Consider the following 18,984-nt stretch of genomic DNA (forward strand, 5'->3'; position numbering starts at 1 on the left):
TCCCTCAGCCTCTCCTCATCAGTCTTGTGCTCCAGCCCCTTAATCATTTTTGTTGCCCTCCACTGGACTCTCTCCAACTTGTCTAAATCCTTTTTGTAGTGGGGGGCCCAAAACTGGACACAATACTCCAAATGCGGCCTCACCAATGCTGAATAGAGGGGAATAATCACTTCCCTCGATCTGCTGGCAATGCTCCTACTAATGCAGCCCAATATGTTATTAGCCTTCTTGGCAACCAGGGCACCCTGCTGACTCATATCCAGCTTTTTATCCACTGTTACCCCCAGGTCCTTTTCTACAGAACTGCTGGAATACTGGTACCTTGTGAGATGACAACTGTTTTCTTGCTACTGATTCCTATGCTGAAGTTGGTGCATGCTTCTGCAAACTTGTTCACCATGACCTGCAGTTCATCAGGTGAATTAGAGACGAATGCAGCAGCATCTCCGAAAAGCAGGTCCTGAATAGTGAGCTGGGTGAGATGCCTTCTCTTCTGAAATTGTCTGATGTTAAACAAGCTGCCCTCCATCCTCAGTGCAATTAGGACGCCACATTGATCATTTCCAAAGGTGTACTTCAGAAGAATAGAGAAGATGCCAAAGCCAGTGGGCGCTAAGATGCAGCCTTGCTTCATATTAGTATCAATGATAAATTCGGATGATGCTTCACATTCACACTGGATGGTTGCCTTCAGTTCCTCATGGAACTCCTCGAATAGGGAGAGCACTTCTTGTGGGCAGTCAATTTCCAACAGGATCTTATCGATGCCATTCCTGCTAACCGTGTCGAAGGAATGCTACATAGAGAGGTGCCTGTTGTTCACGGCTCATTTCTTGCAATAAGTTCAGTGTGAAGGACATGTCAGTCATGGAGCGTCCAGCTCTAAACCCACACTGACTGTCAGGATAAACTCTCTCAGCAAGGACCTGGGGTGTTTTCAACAGGACCCTTGTGAGCACCTTGCTGACCGACCACACTGAGCGGAGATATCCCTCGCTAGTTGTTGCAGTCCGCTCTGCCCCTTTATTTTTGTATAAAGTAATTATGTTTGCATCTCTCAGACCCTCGGTGTAGCCGGGAGGTGTGGCCTTCCTCAGAGATGGACAGTGAGGGAGAGTCAAACCCCCCCTGGGAGTTGGAATCCGGCAGTACACCACCTGACCAGAAGCAGGTAGGCGAGGCTAGGAGTACAAAAGCCAGGCCTGCTCACTCAGTCAGAGCCCAGTGGCTGAGAGAACAGGATGCCTCTCCCTTGGTGCCTGAGCCTATGGCTGCACCCGTCCGCTCCACAGAGGAGAGGCTGCCAGAGCTACCCACGGCGTGGGGCCCTGAGGACTTGGAGGAGCTGCCCGAACTGCCAACCCCATGTGAGTAACGGGGGACCCCCAGACCCTGTGACCTAGAGGAGCAGCCCTCCACAGACAACTCCAAACAGGTCCCGGACCTGCCGTCAAGCGATGACGCTGAGGGCTTCTAGAGTGTCCCTCGGGCAGAATCTCCCGAGGAAGCGGGGTACAGCTCAGGAGAGCGGGTACTCTAGGGAGAGGGTGGGAGGAAGTAGCCCAGGGGAGCCAACTACGGTCCGGCTGAGCTTGCACTCGCTGTGCGTGTTTCGGCTGGAGCTCAGCTGACCCAGCGACGGGACAGCCCGTCACTGACAGGGCTCTGGGCCTGCGTCCCCCTTCCCCCTTCCTACCCCAACCGGGGCTGATCGCCCGCTGAGGGCCAGAGCCTGCTGCTTGCTGCCTGCCACGCCCTGCCGCAGGGCCGGGGTGAAATGACTACATGCCCTGCGGAGGGCTAGAGACTGCTTCCCCTCTGCCTGCCCTGCCCTGCCTAAGGGCCAGGCTTTGGGACCATTTCCTCATCCTGCTGGGGGCTAGAGATTGCTTTCCCCACTGCCCGTCTGCCCTGCTAGAGGGTGAGGCCTGAGACTATTGCCTCACCCTGCTGAGCACTGAAGGCTGTTCCCTGCTGCCTGCCCGTCCTGCGGGGGGCCGGCCCCAGACCGTTTGCTTGCCTGGTGACTGTGCCCATTGTGACGCCCGCCCTGCCTAAGGGCCAGGGCTTCGTGACTGCCTGCTCACCTATTAACGGGCTAGAGACTAGCACCCCAAGGAGCGGGATCTGAAACCTGGCTTGCCCTACTAAGGGCTGGAGACGGCCCCTTCATTCTGGACTCCCTGCAGGGCATAGGTGCCGGGAGGTGTGGCCTCCCTCAGAGACTGACAATGAGGGAGGGCCACCAGCACCGCCCACAACAGGAGATCCTCTACACGGGGGCGTGTGGCTTTCTTCCCAACAGGCGGAGAGGAGTGTGTGGATGTCACTTGCAAGCTTTCTCCCTCATGTCTTTAGGAGCTCCAAAGGTATCTGGTCATTGCCTGCTGCTTTCCCAGCTGCAATATCTTCAATAGCATTCTCTGCCTCTTCAGGAGTTGGTTTTTGGTCCAGCTCCTGCATTGCTGGAAGCTGGGGAGTGGCCACTAAGGCAGTGTCACAGATACGCCATCGTTTGAACACAGTTCTTTGTAATGCTAAAAAGGTAGGAGGAAGATTTTTTAGCCCACCTTTTCTAGTGCTTTCCCCAGATTGGGGCAAGCAGGCCACCCCTAAATAAGGTTGTTTGGGTGTCTGAGCTGCTGCTGAATGCCTCAGTCCTTCCCCACCAGAATGAGTGAGCATCGCGCACAGACCTTCGATGTGTACACCTAGGCCAAACAGAGAAGGAAGGAGTTGCCATCGGCCCTCCACCTTCTCTCTCGGCAGGGACTATAGAACTCCAATGACAAGATGAAGGTCAAGATAATTGTGATAGGCAACTGCAGCTTCTAGACACAACACCACACCGGGTTGACGAAAGGGCCCAGCTTATTGTATCCGCAACTGTGCCTTTTCTGCATGGGTCTGGTCCCAATAATGTGGCTACCATTGGCCAGCAGAATTCAAGCTCATCTGCTTTTCTGGGGACATTTCCTTCACCCAGGGGGTTTCACTACCCCACCCTTAGGCCCTCCTCCACCCAAAGTCACTGCAGCTTTCCATGGGGAGACAGGTTTATTAACTGGCTGACGCCTGTCCCTCGCTGGTGCATTGCTGGCTGCACTGTCTCGGCATTCTTTGGCGAATCCCAGGAAAGGGCCTGGCCAGACATGAGTATCAGTCATATGGTAATACACTGCATTAAATGCCACTCAACTGCTGCTGGCTGGTGGGTTCTGTTAACTCCAACCAGGATATAAAATGGGGGGAAAAGGAGCAGGAGAAGAGTTACTCTTGAGGACAGAGGAAACTAGTGATGGAAGAAAGAGGAGGTGCTGCAGGGAAACCCTAGGGACAGCTAATCCCTAGATGGAAGCTTACGTGGAGGCTGATGCTGCTGTGTATAAGTTAGCAGTAAAGCCAAACCCCAGGAAGGGGCAGAGGGCAGGGCTCAGTCTGTTCATGCTCAGTTTGCAGGCGGATTGTTGTGGCTGGTTAGAAATTCCTTGAGTAAGAACTTGCTTAAGGACTAAGGACTAAGCTGGGAGTTGGTTGGTGCCATAGTTCTGTCCTCCGGCAGTGCAGAAACCCGTCATTGCAAGCTCCTTGGCCTCCCCAGAGCAGCATCCTGAGCATCCAAATCTGCGGCTGCCCTCGATGGCTGGAATCAATGGTATCCCGGCCGCCTACGGAAATTCACAGCCCCGATGGCAGCCTCGTTTCCCCATGGTGCATGCTGCCAGCGTCTCTCCTGCAGGCCCCTGGTCCTGTGTTACACAGAGCTGCTGTCTGGGTGGCGTGTCAGACTGGCCCAGCAGCAGGAAGGACACCTGAGGGGAGCGTGTGGCTGTGCCGCGCATTGGTAGGATGAGTTTCCTAGCTGAGCATATGTCTCCTCGGCTACACCTCTCCCCTGTGCCCGTCACTCCTGGTCGGCACAAAGGACGTGCCTCGGGCTCAGCATCACTGGGTGGAGTCTGTCCTTCACTTTCACCCGCAGCTCATCCTAGCTCGTTAACACAGCCTGAGAGCTACCAGCAGAATGCAGCAGGAGGCGCTAGTCCTGTCTGAGCTGCTGAGTGTGTGAGCGAACGCCAGCTGCACTCTGCCCCTGTGTTTGGCACGCAAGTGGCTATGTCATCTCAAACCGGAAACCGTATCTCCAGCTGGAAGTGCAGACACAGGCTGGCTCAGATCCACGTGGGAGGCAAGTTCCGGAGTGGAGAGCTCTCTTCTGGGAATGCTCTGCCCCCACTGTTAAACCTATGTATTGTGAGTACATAGCTGTCACCACAGCTCACAGGGAGGGAAGACCCTCTCAGGCAGTGAGAACTAGGGTTTCGAAGATCTAGGGCAGTAAGGGTTTGTCTAAATGGTGGAGTAATGTGCTCTGTGGGGTGTGATTCTAAAGCACACTCAGACTCCTAGACTTTAAGGTCAGATGGGACCATCCTGATCATCTAGTCTGACCGCCTGCACATCGCAGGCCACAGAACCTCACCCACCCACTCCTGTAATAGCCCCGTAACCTCTGGCTGAGTTACTGAAGTCCTCTAATCATGATTTAAAACTTCAAGTGACAGAGAACGCACCATTTCCACTAGTTTAAACCTGCAAGTGCCCCATGCTGCAGAGGAAGGTGAAAACCCCCCATGGTCTCTGCCAATCCCAACTCCAAATATGGCAACCAGTTAGACCCTGAGCATGTGGGCAAGACCCACCAGCCAGACACCTGGGAAAGATTCTCTGCAGTAACTCAGAGCCCCCCCCCCTTCCAGTGCCCCATCACCAGCCTTTGGAGATATTTGCTGCCAGCAGTCGTAAATCGGCTACCTGTCATTGTAGGCAGTCTCGTCATCTCATCCCCTCCATAAACTTATCAAGCTCAGTTTTGAAGCCAGTTAGGGGGTTTGATCCACTGCTCCCTTGGGAGGCTCTTCCAGGACGTAACTCCTCTGATGGTTAGAAATCTTCATCTAATTTCAAGCCTAAACTTGTTGATGGCCAGTTTCTATCCATTTGTTCGTGTGTCAACATTGGTGCTTAACTGAAATAGTGTTACACATTAATTGGTCCATGTAGAGCCCGCTGGTGTGCTTTAACAGAGTGCTGTTTGAAATGGTGCTATGTTAAAACACACTAGGAAAACTGCAGTGTGCACCAGCAGTGTCTACATGGTCCAATTAATGCACAACACATTGGTGAGCTTTAGAAATCAGCCCCCAACACAGAGTGCATCATTCTACCATGTAAACCAGCCCTAAGAAAAAACATTGAAAATGTGAGCCTTTAGATACCAAATTCCAGCTTTAAAAATCTTCCCAAATAATCCCGTCTGAATGACAGAGGAATCCCCTGCAGGCTCCATGACAAAGAACCCATTACATTTCAGGCACACAGACACAGAAAACTCTGTGCTGGTGAAATTCAGGAGCAGACTGGATACAAGAAACTCATCTGGAACCTATCAAAGACCCATCAAAATCCATGGAGAGACTCCCACTGACTTCAGTAGGCACTGAACCAGGCTCCCTGGTCATCACAAATAGGCTGGTTATTCATCTTTCAAAAGCCACCTCCGGCCCAGTCAGGGCATTGCTGGGCAGTGGCGTATCTGAGCCTGGTTGAGTGCCTCAAAGGCTCCGCTCTGGCGTACCAAGCCTCTTCCTGCAAACCTGCCGGTCTTCATGGCCATTCAGTGTGTAGCGTGTGGACTGTTCCCAGAGCCAGGTTTGCCAGAAGCAATTGAAGAGACCTTCACACCAGACACAGTCTCTCCCTTCCTCATGCTTTCATACCAGTCCCTCTCCATCTAACCTTCCTAACTTTTCCCGGTCCACATCTTGATATCTCTGTTCAGGGACAGACTGTCCTGAGTAAACAGAGAGTAACGTCTTCAGGATTTGGCTCTACACACATGGTTAAACTTAATGCACTCCTCACCACAGTATACATATTTTGGAGTAGTGTCAATTCCCCCTAACTCCACCATTTCTTAAGCTGGGTTGTTCCTGCCTGGCTGTCTGCAAGAGAGCCATTTCCAGGCATCCTAAGCCTTCATTAATGAGCCCTAATCCCAGCCCTAATGAAAAGCTAAAGAGGTGCCTGTTCTTTTGCTCCCTGAGAACGTCAGAACTGCAGACCTTGCAGCAGATGTAGAAATGGGGGAAGAACCAGTGTACAGTGCAGAGCCGGGGGGGACGTCCTCTCACTGATGCATGCTGCCTGGTAAATTGGCCAGAGAGCATGAGTTTGGTATCAAGATCAAGTAAGTTGCTCATTGAGATATTAAACCAAGTGAAGCTCCCGTGTGGCCTTCCGCCATCTCTGGGACCAAGCCTGCATTCCTACTCATTGAACTCATGGAAACGAATAAAGGCGGCAGGATTTGGCCCAGCGCATTTCAGTAGCTATCTATGTACAGAAATGAGTTTGGCGCCCACAGCCTTGGGATTCAGGGAGAAGTCTTACAGCTTTAAAAAGCAGGCCAACGCATTAGGCTGCCTGAGACAAGACCCCACATTTATGTTATTTCCCATGATAACTTGTTTTGATGTCTGGTTATAAAGAGCCGGCTCTTTCGCTGGTATAAGCTGGCCCAGCTCCATTTGAAGTCAGTGATGCAATACATGAGCTGAGGGCATTAGTCCTTGAGAAAGGGCCTTTACTGACTGTTCCTATGTGGTGTTTGTGCTGAATCACCTAATCGTCCTACTGGCGCATAGGTAACTGTAAATAAAGCACCTCCACTGTCACTACTGACGGGTCCTTATTGGCCAACAAGGGAGCCTTTCAATGTGCCTATTAAGAACGAGTGACCTATATACTGGCACTGAGCTGGCTGGTGAGGAGTTGTTTTCTCATTAAAGTAACTTATTATTTTAATGATGCTTTACCCTTCTCCAGCACCTTTCATCCAAGGATCTCAAAGCACTTCACAAGACATTAATTAGGCATCACTCACATTCCTGTGTGAGAGGTGTTGTTATACCCATTGACAGATGGGTAAACAGGCACACACAGAGAGGAAGTGACTTCTCCTAAGCTCACACAGTGAGTCAGTGGCAGAGTCAGGAAAAGAACCCAAAAGTCCTGACTTCCATTCACTGAGCTATAACCATTGCACCACGTGCCCTCCCACTCAGGAGCCCCCCTCCTTTGACCACTAGGCACTGATTCCTTGATTTAAATTTGAACTACTTCGAGCCATGCAGTAATGTAACTTTAAAAATTAGATAGATTGCAAAGCAGCAATACTAGTTCCTGTGACCTTCCCTTCCTGAAGTTCTGCATCGCCACTGTGCGGGGTTAGTATTTATCTCCATCACCAACCAAATAATAAGTCATTTATCCCTTCCCCACCCCGAGACAGAGAAATCAGAAATATTCTTCTTCCTTACCTTGTAGTCTTATCATGGCAAGCCACATGCAGGAGCAGCGCACCCACCTAAGTGAACTTAAAAAAAAAAAAAAAGAGCCCTCATTATCCCAGCAATCTCGCGCAAAAGGGTTTCTCTGTGCCCTTCCCCAGTGAGGGCTAGGAACAAAGTTGTGGGGCCGGTGGGGGGGGGGGATGACTGACAGCCCTGAACTATAGAATCATCCCTTACCTTAGGCCATGCCGTCTGATTGGCTGCCTGCTGACATCCCCAAGCCCTGCACTTTTTAATAGACGCTTTTGGATGATCTACAGGGAAGGCTTGGAGAGGTGCGTTTCTGACACGCAGAAAGTCGTTCTGCACTTCAAGGGACTTTGTCTGACTGTTTGGGGTGGAGGGGATACTTCATTTTCGCCCTTAATGTTTGTCTGAAAACTTCACTGAGGTTTTCCCTTGCACCAGTCTGGACTAATGGATTACCACCTGCTTGGATTAATTTTATCTTTTCTCTTCAGTGGCACAAAGGTCTTAGCCGGTTACCCAATTTGGTGGTAAGATTTTCCCCCCAGTTTTTCTGATTCATGAATTATTAGAGATGGGGTTTGTGTGTGTGCATGTTCCTTCCTTCCTTCCTTCCCACCCTTAGTTCTGCTGAGCTCCCACAATTGCGTGTTTGGTTCCAAACATAATTTCTGCAGCTTTGCCTGGTAATTCATTAAACATTGAGGGGTAATTTTCAAAGGACAATGTATAGGTTTATCTGTGCACTAATGGAGACTTTTCCAACCCCCTTAATTCTCCAATTTCAGCCATTGTAGTTGTGTTTAAAATAAATATACAAGGATGTATTTTTATCCACTGTGCAATATAATTTTCATCTGTCACAGGACCCTGGCTTTTGTTCGTAGGCAGATTTCTCCTCCCTTATTAAATACTGCTCAATCCATTATTATTTTTATTATTATTATTTTTTAAATTCTATTTTCTTTCGGGCTGCTGCAATTTTGGGGCTTCTTTCTCTCCTTTTGTTTTATTCAGTCATTCATGTGAATTTAGTCCAGCAAATATGCAAAGGACACAAATGGCACCCGAGAGAAATTTTATATTGCAGATATGTCCCGTATTTTCTCTTACCAGAAATAAAAGAAATCAATTTTATCTTACAATGTGGCTGATAATTGACCTGCATTATTCTACCTTTTAAAAATAAATACATTACCAAAATTTAATCAAAGGTTAGATCCCTCCTTGAGGAACAGAAATGCAAAACAAAACAACCATGACTCACTTGAAGATAGCAGATGTTTAGTCGTATACTACAATATTTCCGTCAATTTCTCCATTTATCACACAGGATTTCTCATTGGAATGAGACTCCTAAGTCTCTGTACAATGAAGGAAGGGGACTATATATATATGGGGCCATGAGGCAGGAAGAGACGTTGAAACTACTTATGTCAAAATACTTTAATTATTTTTCACCTATCCAGAAAAGCTTTTTTTATTAATGAATGAAATCCCTTCTGTGTCGACTTGGAGATGCAAAGAAGTAGGCTGGTGTGAACTTGGAAATGGGCTGCCATGTCTGGGGAAAGGGAGAGGGGAGGGATAATTAAACAAATCTGTTAATTATCATGGGGATTAAGAATGAAAATTTCAATTGTTGCAGTCAAAGCACGTCTAATAATGTTACTCTGACCATACAATCTCGAATGCTTTAAAAGATGGCCAAGTTCATGAAATGGCTAAATCTCAACCTTTGAAATTCTTTTTCTGCAAAATAAAATTCTCCACCCTGATCACAAACGCTGACCTTGAGGGCCTGAGTCGGGGCTAGGAAGGCCACCAAAATGGACCCTGTCTCCTAGCTTTCTTTAGACCCCTCTTCTCCTCACTCTGAAGCACTGCAGTGCGTGTTTGGGGAGCGGGGTGCCGGCTGGGGAACACGGCTCAAAGTGGCTGTATCTGAAGAGAAAAAAATGCCTTTGGAAGCTGCACAGGATGACTGGACTTGATTGTGCAACCAACTGTTCTGGAGTCCAAGTGGGCTTTCAACCTGAGTAAGAGTCTGACAGCGCAGCTAGGATTACATGACTGAGTCAGGAGGCAGCTGCCGAGACGGTCATACTGAGGAATGAAAATTTTCAGGAAGAGGCAGAGCTAGTTCCCTTCCCAGGTGGAGGTTTCTCCCTTGTAAGGGCTCTGCTCCCTGTTGGCAGAGAATACACCCATTCCCCAGGCCCTTGACGTCCCCTGGCACAAGCAATGCAAACAACAGGCCAGTTTTCTGGTCACTTACACAACACGTCTGGCTCAGCAGGCAGTGCCAACGGGAGAGGAGAGGTTAAGCAATCAATCAACATAGAACTTGCCTACAGTTCAGGAAATCTGGACCCTGCATAGTATGGGAGAGCCTGCAGTGGTCAGAGTGCCAAAGGAGTCTATGCCACACTGATACGATGGGGTGACTGAGTCTTAAAATTGGGGGGGGTGGAGAAAGAGAAAATGTCTAAAGCTTCTGAGAGACCTTTTCCAGGCTGAGGAGCACCTGGAGCAAGGACTCCCGGGCAGTTTGAGAGCTCGCGCTGCATTCTAAAGGCGGGGAAATAAACCAGAGCTCCAGACCGAAGGCTCCAGTTCAGCAAAACACTTAACCATCCGCTGAAATGTAGCCTGTCCTGGAGTCCCTGCTGAGCGTCCCTGGGAGCCTGCACCGAGACACACCTTTAAAAGGCAGCTGCCTCATGTTACGCATTCCCTCTAAAATACCCTCATGGTTCCCAGTGACCTTAACCATCAACCAGCCTCTGTGAGAGGGATGATAATTGCCAGACCTTCAGGTAGGTGCTTGATTTGGGTTTCACAGGACATCAGGGCAGTGGGCATGCTATGCTCAGTCATCCTCGGGCAACCCCACTGGGCATTTTCCTAGCCCATGTTGGACTGTTTGTCTCTAAGACTACTTTCTGCTTCCATTTGCAGTGGGCCACACCCACTGAAGTCAATGGCATTGGGCCAGTCTAAATGGGAGCCAAACTGGATCCTCTTGTGTGTGCAGAGTGTGTCAGTAGCTAGAAATACAATCTGAAATGTGCAATAAGAAACAGAGCCAAAGCAGGCTGAATGCAAGGTCTCTAGAATAATCCTGATTAGGTTCAGGCTGGAAATTCACTAATAGAATATCTGTCAAGCAGGGACTGAGAAGAAACAAAGATAAAATCCTCGCAGGGACTCAGATGTCCCCATATTTTGTAGCAGCTGGATAGATGTGATATTGAGAGTGCCGCCACCTGTCCAGGTTTTCCCAGGAAAATCCCTTTTTTAATGAATCTGGCCTGGGTGCTCACTCGGGTGCTCAGTCTCCACTGCCAGCTGTCTAGTTTTATGGGCTCAGGATCATCCTAGATGGCTTGTTTTTTTGTACCTCAGAGGTGGCAGCCCTGGGACCGTTACAGTCTATCAGAGGCACAAAATGCCAACCAGCAGAGTGGAATGATGGCGTGTTCCCAAGCCCAGCCCATTGCGTCAATAAGGCACATGCTAAAACTGAGTCCAGTATCCATGGCTGATGAATGAATCTTCAAAGGCTTGAGCCTGTAGTTCTTACCACTGCAAATCTCCCCTCCAGTTGATGGGCATGCTCTTGCACTAAGGGCTGCAGCACTGTCCTGCTGGGCTCTGTTTCTAGTATGTAACACCAGAGACGGGGCAGGGAAATTGGGGTGATTTTTCAGTCTACAAAGTCAAACCCAGGCCCGATGTTGGTTGGGATCCAGGTTTCATTTATCTGCGACTCGGTAGTTCTCTGGGATTGAGGTAAATGTTCCAGTCCATGTGCATATAACACGCATCTTATATATAAACCTTCCTGAAAGAGGCCCTGATTCAACATGGTTCTTAAGCATGCATGAAACATTGGAGTGAATGGGAAGTATATGGGACTACACACATGCTAAAGTACCTTGTTGGGTCTCCGTCCAACCCACCCATTCACAACAACCATTTAATAAAAAGAGGCAATCCTGCCTCAAAAAACTTACATTCCAAATAGACAAAACAAAGTGGTTGAAACATTAATTATAAACAGAATAACAAAACATCTGGAAGATCATGCTCTGATGGGAGTTGTAAAGGAAAATTGTGTCTCGTTAATCTCTTAGAATTCTTTGAACATGTCAATAAAACAGTGGGAAAAGGAGTACCCGTTGGAGTTTACCCATTGAATTTAATTACACTTCCAAAAGGCATTCAACCAGGTCCCACACACAAGGCTACTAAAGAAGATAAGTAGTCACAGCATGAAAGAAAAAGTATTCTCATGGATTTAAAAATGGCCAGGAGACAGAAAGCAAAGAATAGGACGAAATGGTTAATTTTCACAATGGCAAAAGTTAACAATGCGGGGCTCAAGCTTCCATACAAGTTCCTGTATTGTTTAGTACATTTATTCATAATCTGGCAATGGGGTGAAGCTGGGAGGGGGAAAAACTTGCGCATGATTCAGTTATTTAGGTTAGTCACCACCAGAGAGGAATGTGAGGAACTTCAGAGAGACATGACCATGCTGAGCGAATGGGCAACATGTTGGCAAGTGAAGTTCAGTGTTGATAAATGCAGAGTAATGCACATTGGAGGGAGAAATAATATACTCAAATATTTCACAGGGTTCTAAATTAACGGTATCAACTCAAGAAAGAGACCTGGGTATCATTGTAGACAGCTCAGTAGAAACCTCTGCTCAATGCACAGCTGTGGTCAAAAAGATAAACAAGATGTTGGGCTGCATAAAGAACGAGATACAGAGAATATTGCAATGCCATTCTATAAATCAATGGTGCAGACTCACCTCTGAAATGTGCACAGCAGTGGGCACCACACTTTCAAAGGCTATTGCAGAATTAGAGGGGTTCAGAGAAAAGTGACGAGAATGATGAAGAGCTGGGAAAAACTTTTAGATGAAGAGAGATGGAAACAATGGGATTGTTACTTTAGAAAGGAAATAAATAAGAGAGAAAAATATATAAAATACTGACGGGTCTAGAGAAGATAGATCAGGAACTTCTGCTTTCCTTGTATCATAACACAAGAATAAGGGACATACTGTGAAATTAAAAGGTGGGAAATTCAAAACTAATACAAGGAGATACCTTTTCACAGTTTGTAATTAGAATGTGGAACTCACTACCACAGGAAGATGCTGAGGCCAAGATTCAAAAAGAGATTGAATCTTTATATGGATACCAAGAAAGTCCAGAGTTAATGAAAATGACTTTTGTGGAAGGGATATGTAAGCCAAGCTCTCACTATTAGAAACCAGGCTGAGATCTAATGTGGGGAGCAGACACTGGATTAAAAGGGCTAAATAGACTGTGGGTCTGATGCAGGCTGGCAATTGATAGAAGGGATCATAAGAGTCATCAAGTCTAGCCCCTGGCCAAGATGCAGGATTTCCTAGGTTGCTAAGACAGGCAAAGGATGGCACGGAAGGGGATTGACCCAAGGTCACACAACAGGTCAGTGCCAGAGGAAGGAACAGAACCCGCATCTCTTAGAACATGCACCTGTGGACTGCTAGCTAGCAGATACAGTGTCAGGAGCAGAGGGGCCTTGGAAAGGTATGATGGAGCTCAGCTGCACGCCACTGGCTGAAAGGCACTACAGACTATGGAACCTCTGCTGCCCCAAAGAGCATCCAGCTACCAATAAAGATGGAACACAGGGAAACTCAGAGGAGGGAGCAGTTCAGGGGGATGGTGCAGGGGTGGGTAGAGTTCCTGGGGTTGCTAAAAATGGAGGGCTTCAGTCTCCTGAACACCAGTGTGGCTCAAAGTAACTGCCCTATGTCAGTGCAATGACAGCAGTATGAAAGGAGAACCAGCCCATGGGGCTTTGCAGGGACTGGAGTGAGAGCTGGGATGGGGAAGGCTAGGCTCAGGAATGAGAGAACAGGATGGATGGTTTCATTTCACTTGTGTTTCTCATTGAATGTCTTTTATTAGACCAGAGATTTTGTATGTTAATGCAAGTGAGATTAAACAATTATGAAAAAGATGCTCCTTTCATTAAAAGCATGAGTCAGGACTCAGGAGATCTGGGTTCAGTTCCTGGCTCTGCCACAGACTCCCCGTGTGACCTTGGACATGTCACTTACTCTCTCTCTTCACCTCATTTTCTCATCTGTAAAATAGAGCTAATAGTGCTTCCTTCCTCCGGCCCTCAGCCTGTCTGGTCTGTTCAGACTGTCAGCTCTTCAGGGCAGAGCCTGCCTCTCAGGATGTGTCTACACTGCAATTAAAAACCCGTGGCTGGCCTGTATCGCCTGTCTCGGGTCCGCTGGGCTCAGGCTACGGGGCTGTTTAACTGCAGCACAGACATTCAGGCTGGGCTGGAGCCCCAGGCCTAATCTCTACATTGCAATTAAACAGCCCCTTCGCCTAAGCCCCACAAAGCTGAGTCGGCTGATACGGGCCAGCCACGGGGGTTTAACTGCACCAGAGACACGCTCTTGCTATGTCTGTGCAGCGGTAGGGCACCTGCTCCATAATCGCAGGGCTGATGCAGGCCCTGATTTTGGTTTCTCTGCGTCGGCGAAGCATTTTTCAAGCTCATTTTGATCAGAAAACACACCAGTAATGTCTCACACAGACTGCAAGGGGGAGAAAAAGTCAGGTACGTTTTGGAATGAGCAGTTTCAGACTTGAGAGTCTCCTGCTGCCTGTTGCAATGTCAGCATGTGTCCACACAGCATTTTGGAGGGAGCCTCCCAGGCCGGGTCCACAGACTCGGGCTAGCTGAGCTCATGCTACTGCTCTAAAAATACCTGTACAGATAACACTTGGAAGGCATCAGAGCCTGAGCCCCAACTTCAGAGCACTGTCTACACAGTTATTCCTAGGGTGCTCATGGGAGCCCCACCTGCCCAGGACTGTGGACCCAGGCTGGGAGGGTCACTCCCAAGGGGTCCAAGTTTGGCGTCACTGCCCTATGCCACCACAGTGAGAGCAGATGTTGCAGCAGATTTAAAGATGTGGAGTTCTCATGATGTTCTCACATGGCCAGGAAGTGAAGTGAGTCCAAATTCATGCAGGCATTCAGATACTGTGGCGATTGGTGGGGGCGGCATTCTAAGGACCTAGGTTAATAGAGTCATGGTCAGAGGATCAGAAGCCCAAATCCAGCCATCAAAAGCTCAGAAAAGAATCCTTGGCAATCCTGGGACAGCTTGATTTAGTTTCTGGTTTTGCCACTGACCTACTGTGTGACCCGAGCCAAGTGATCTGCCCCTGCTTCCTCTCCTACTTCCTGTCTAGCAGGTCTATTTAGACTGGGAGCTTCTCTCACCATATGTGTGCCCAGGGCCTAGCACAATGCAACCCTGTTCTTGCTTGGGGCATCTGTGTGCCACTAGAATAGGCACAATAAATAATCATCATCCTAGGGAAGTGAGCCAGGACCCTCCCACCCTATGTACATAACATGTTTTAAATAAACGTGCAGTGACGGTGAGAAAAGCAATTGCACCCTCTCCTTGTCCACTCCTCCTAGGGGAGCCATGTCTATGGGCTTTACTGATGCAACACTGCCAATGCTCCTGACGCCACAGCTAGCCCTGCAGAGTGCTATGGGTCTAGCCAGAGTCTAGATTGCCTCATTTGCTACCAGCTCAGTCTCCATTGCAGAGCCTTTCATCAGCTTTGTTAGAAGCAGAACAGACTCCTCAGCTGCGCTTTCAGATCCCAGGTGGAGCTGATGTGGAGTCATTGGGAGAGTAATAGAGGGAATCCCACAATGGCTCTAAGGCACATCCCTACTTCAAAGTGGGGGTGTGATTCCCAGCTCAAAGAGACCTGCCCACGCTAGCTCCAATTGAGCTAGCAGGCTAAAAAGAGAACGTCGGTGGCACCAGTGGTGGGAGGAGCTAGTTACCCCGAGTGCGGAGTGTGCCCATATGAGCCCCTGGACAGGCACTCAGGCAGTCGGCACTGCTTTCCTGCCACAGCCACAGGCTAGTTCAGCATGTGAGCGTGAGGAGAGCCAGCTCGGCAGCACAGCTGGGCACCACGTGCCCTTGCTGCTCGGTAAGTCTGGCCTCCCTACACTCATGTCATTACCATTTTCAGAAGTGGACACTGATTTTGGGTGCCTGATTTGAGACGTACCGGGCCAGAGCTTCATGGGTGCTGAGCACCTGCAGCGCCTGTTGATGGCCGATGGAGCTGTGGATGCTCAGCATCTCTGAAAATCAAGCCCAAGGTATCTCAAGTTGGGCTTCCAAAAAACAGGCCCCGCTTTTGAAATGTTTGGCCTTCGTGTGTTAATGGACTAGCAGATTCTCCAGTGTCTCTATCACCCACTCTTGGCGAGTGCAGATCTTTGTCCCCCTCGCGTGGCTAGTCCACATATAAGGACAAGCGCCTGCTTCAAGTGCCAGCTATAGGCATTACGCTTTCAGTCCAAGTACGGCCCATGCTTTCAGCTCAGGTCTCCGGTGGATGCCCACTATATGGTGGCAGCTACGTAGAAAAGCAGAATGTCTCACTCACCATCACAGTTATATGCTTTTAATAACTGCCATTGCATTAACATACTCTGACTGCTGCAACTTTGTGCTCAACCTGAATTGCCTGCTTCATGGCTTATTAAGCAGTTCAGTGACCAAAATGTATTCCTCTGGTGCCAGTTCCCTTGGCTGTGGTGAACTGAAGGGGGCAGGTCCTCAGGACAGTGTTTAGGGGACAGGCCTGGAAATATGCTGGCAGTATATTTTCCCTGATGTTGCAGCCACCACCATCTGTGCGGTCCCCATCCTGTGGTTAAACAGAAGGCCCCAGAGCTGTCAGGCCTAGGCCCTTCCCCAGGCTAATCACGTAACTTGTACTCAGGTTCAGTATCTGTATTGCAACACAAAAAACACCGCATGAAAAGAATGTTACGTTTGCAAAGTCAAGCACCCAAAAGTTAGAAATGCCAGATTGACAGTTCCCAGAGCCGCTTTAATTCAACCCCTTCCCTGGTGTGTATGCATCATGAGAGGCTTTAATTACTGGATCACCTACTGCTTTTCCCACAGGACTCCTGCCTCATTCTGTGCTTGGGAGGGAAGGTGCTCACTAAATGGGTAGTTATCCAATATTTCTTTTTAGTCCATTCATTCAGTGTACGGTCTGATTTACTGGGCCCCTTGCAAATCCTGCTCTGAATCCAAAGCCATTTCTTCCTCATAAGTGTTTCTGTGGTGCCCATCACTATCCTACTGGAGAGCAGAGAGAAGGGATCATTATCCCTGTCACACAGGAGGAAGGGAGGACATAGGTACCCAACTGCCACGTTAGGTGCATAAATCCCGGAATCAGGCCCCACTGGGATTCACAAAACTCTTGTTCAGCTGCTGCCGAATCCTGTAAGCACCTAAACTCACTCGGTGCCTAAGTGTTTGCAGTAAAAGCTCCCTAGGCATCTAAGATTCTGCCTCTGGGTGTGCACAATACAGCTCCTCCCCAGATGTCCGGACACCCGAGCCCCAGAGCGATGCATCGCAGACCGCTGCGATGTGCAGTAGGTCAGACTAGAAGATCACGCTGGTCCCTTCTGGCCTTAAAGCCTCTGAGACTCTGAAAGAGTCATTGGTTGAGAGCAAACACGGCTGACTATAGCTAAGTGGTTACAGCATTCGCCTAGGATTTGGAGAGGGATCTGCCACCTCTTTTCTTCCCCTCAGCTGGTGCCGGAACTTTCCCACATCCCAGGTGACTATCCAGCCTCTGGGCTGAAAGTTAGACGGGAGGGTGTCTTCTCTTTCCCCTGCCCTGGGACTTCTTGCAAAAACAGCACAGATGCCTCACTCCAAGAGAGGGTTTGCAGCTGAGAATCCCAAGCAGAAAGGGGCAGGGCTTAGGACACACCCCTCAGGTTGGCACCTCCCACTAGCTAGCTTAGGCAGCTCTACCTACCTTGCTGGCTTTGTGAATTGCTGTCTAAGGGATGAATCGTCTAGGGAGCCTCGCTGCCAAACACAGGCTCTGCGGATCTCAGTGGTTTTCTAGCTGCCTAAAAGTTAAAGCCAAAACTGTCAAGTGCCCACTAATTCTGGGTGCCCAGTCTGAGATGCCATAGACGTGAGCACCTTGCATTGCGCAGCATGTCATGTGTTCAGTGCACAGCTCCCACTGACTGCGCTGCAGCAGCTGAGCCCTTCTGCAAGTCTGGCTCCAGGAGTGGTGCACAGAAGCAGTGGACACCTGTGAGAAGTTTGCTGTAAGTGACTCAGCCAGCACCACTCCGGAGCTCGGTGGCAGCGGCAGGGATAGGCTCCAGTTCTCCACAGCGTTAGTCAGCTGCCCTAACCACCAGACCATCATTATTCCGCCAGTAATCCCCTGCCTCACTCACCTCACTCCTTCCAACCCCCACAACAAACGAGGCACTACACAGCCCAGAGCGCTATCCATCCAGCCCGCACGCTGAATGAGGCCAACGTCTCGTGGGGAAAATAGTCTGTGGGAAGGAAAATCCAGGAATAAAAGAGGACAGCTCAGAAGTGCCAATTTAACACGACATCAGCCAACCAGGAAGGAGGGTTCAAGAAAAGCTAGCTGCCAGAAATATGCCTCTCTTAGGCCAGGTCTATACTAGACAATTAGCTCCGTATAAGTACATCGCTCAGGGTGTAAAACTCCACCCCCATGAGGGACGCAGTTATGCCGACTAACCCCCGGTGTAGACAGTGCTCTGCTGATGGGAGGCCTTCTCCCATTGACTCAGGCCATGTCCATATGTACAGCGCTGCAGTGTGTCTGGTGAAGACGCTCTATGCTCCCCTGTTGGCATAAAAAACCACCTCTGTGAACAGCGGAAGCGACGTTGGTGAAAGAAGCTCTGCGGCTGACATAGCGCTGTGCACACGAGCGCTCATGTCAGTGTAACTTATGTCACTGCAGGGGTGGAATATTCACCCTCCCGAGTGACTTCAGTTTTGACAACATAAGCTGTATTGTAGATACAGTCTTAGCTACAGCCTCTTGGAGCAGTGGAGTAGCTACAGCGACAGGAGGAGCCCTCCCATTGGTGTAGGCAGCATCTCCACTGAAGCGCTGCAGTGGCACTGCTGCAGTATTTACGTGTAGACCTGCCCTTAGCTCAGGGGAGCAGACAGAAGGTCTTCGCAGCCCGGTTCACCAAAGGGAGCTGCAGTGTGTACACCCCCAAACTTGAAAAAATCATGTGTCAAACCCCCACTGGGTAGTGATCAACGGCTCGATGTCTCACTGGCAGCCGGTCACAAGCGGAGTGCCCCAGGGGGTTGGTCCTGGGGCCAGTTTTGTTCAACATCTTCATCAATGATCTGGAGGATGGGGTGGATTGCACCCTCAGCAAGTTTGCAGATGACACTAAGCTGAGGGCAGTGGTAGATACCCTGGAAGGTAGGGATAGGATACAGTGTGATCTAGACAAATTGGGGGATTGGGCCAAAAGAAATCTGATGAGGTTCAACAAGGACAAGGGCAAAGTCCTGCATTTAGGACAGAAGAATCCCATGCACAGCTACAGACTGAGGACTGACGGGCTAGGTAGCAGTTCTGCAGAAAAGGACCTGGGGGTAACAGTGGATAAGAAGCTGGATATG

The 18,984-nt window shown here is 49.3% G+C and overlaps 1 protein-coding gene across 1 annotated transcript in view; it reads left to right on the forward strand.

The window, feature by feature from the left end:
* Nucleotides 1-7,832: 7,832 nt before the first annotated feature.
* WNT3 (Wnt family member 3) overlaps nt 7,833-18,984 on the forward strand; it is a 98,352-nt gene continuing 87,200 nt past the window's right edge. The window contains exon 1 of the mRNA XM_067556216.1: nt 7,833-7,912. Within this exon, the coding sequence (XP_067412317.1) occupies nt 7,833-7,912 (80 nt within the window). The remainder of the gene's footprint in view (nt 7,913-18,984) is intronic.

The sequence above is a fragment of the Emydura macquarii genome, unplaced genomic scaffold (genome assembly GCF_026122565.2).
Source record: "Emydura macquarii macquarii isolate MOO-44397 ecotype Brisbane River unplaced genomic scaffold, CSIRO-AGI_Emac_v2 contig_1692, whole genome shotgun sequence".
Taxonomy (NCBI): Eukaryota; Metazoa; Chordata; order Testudines; family Chelidae; genus Emydura; species Emydura macquarii.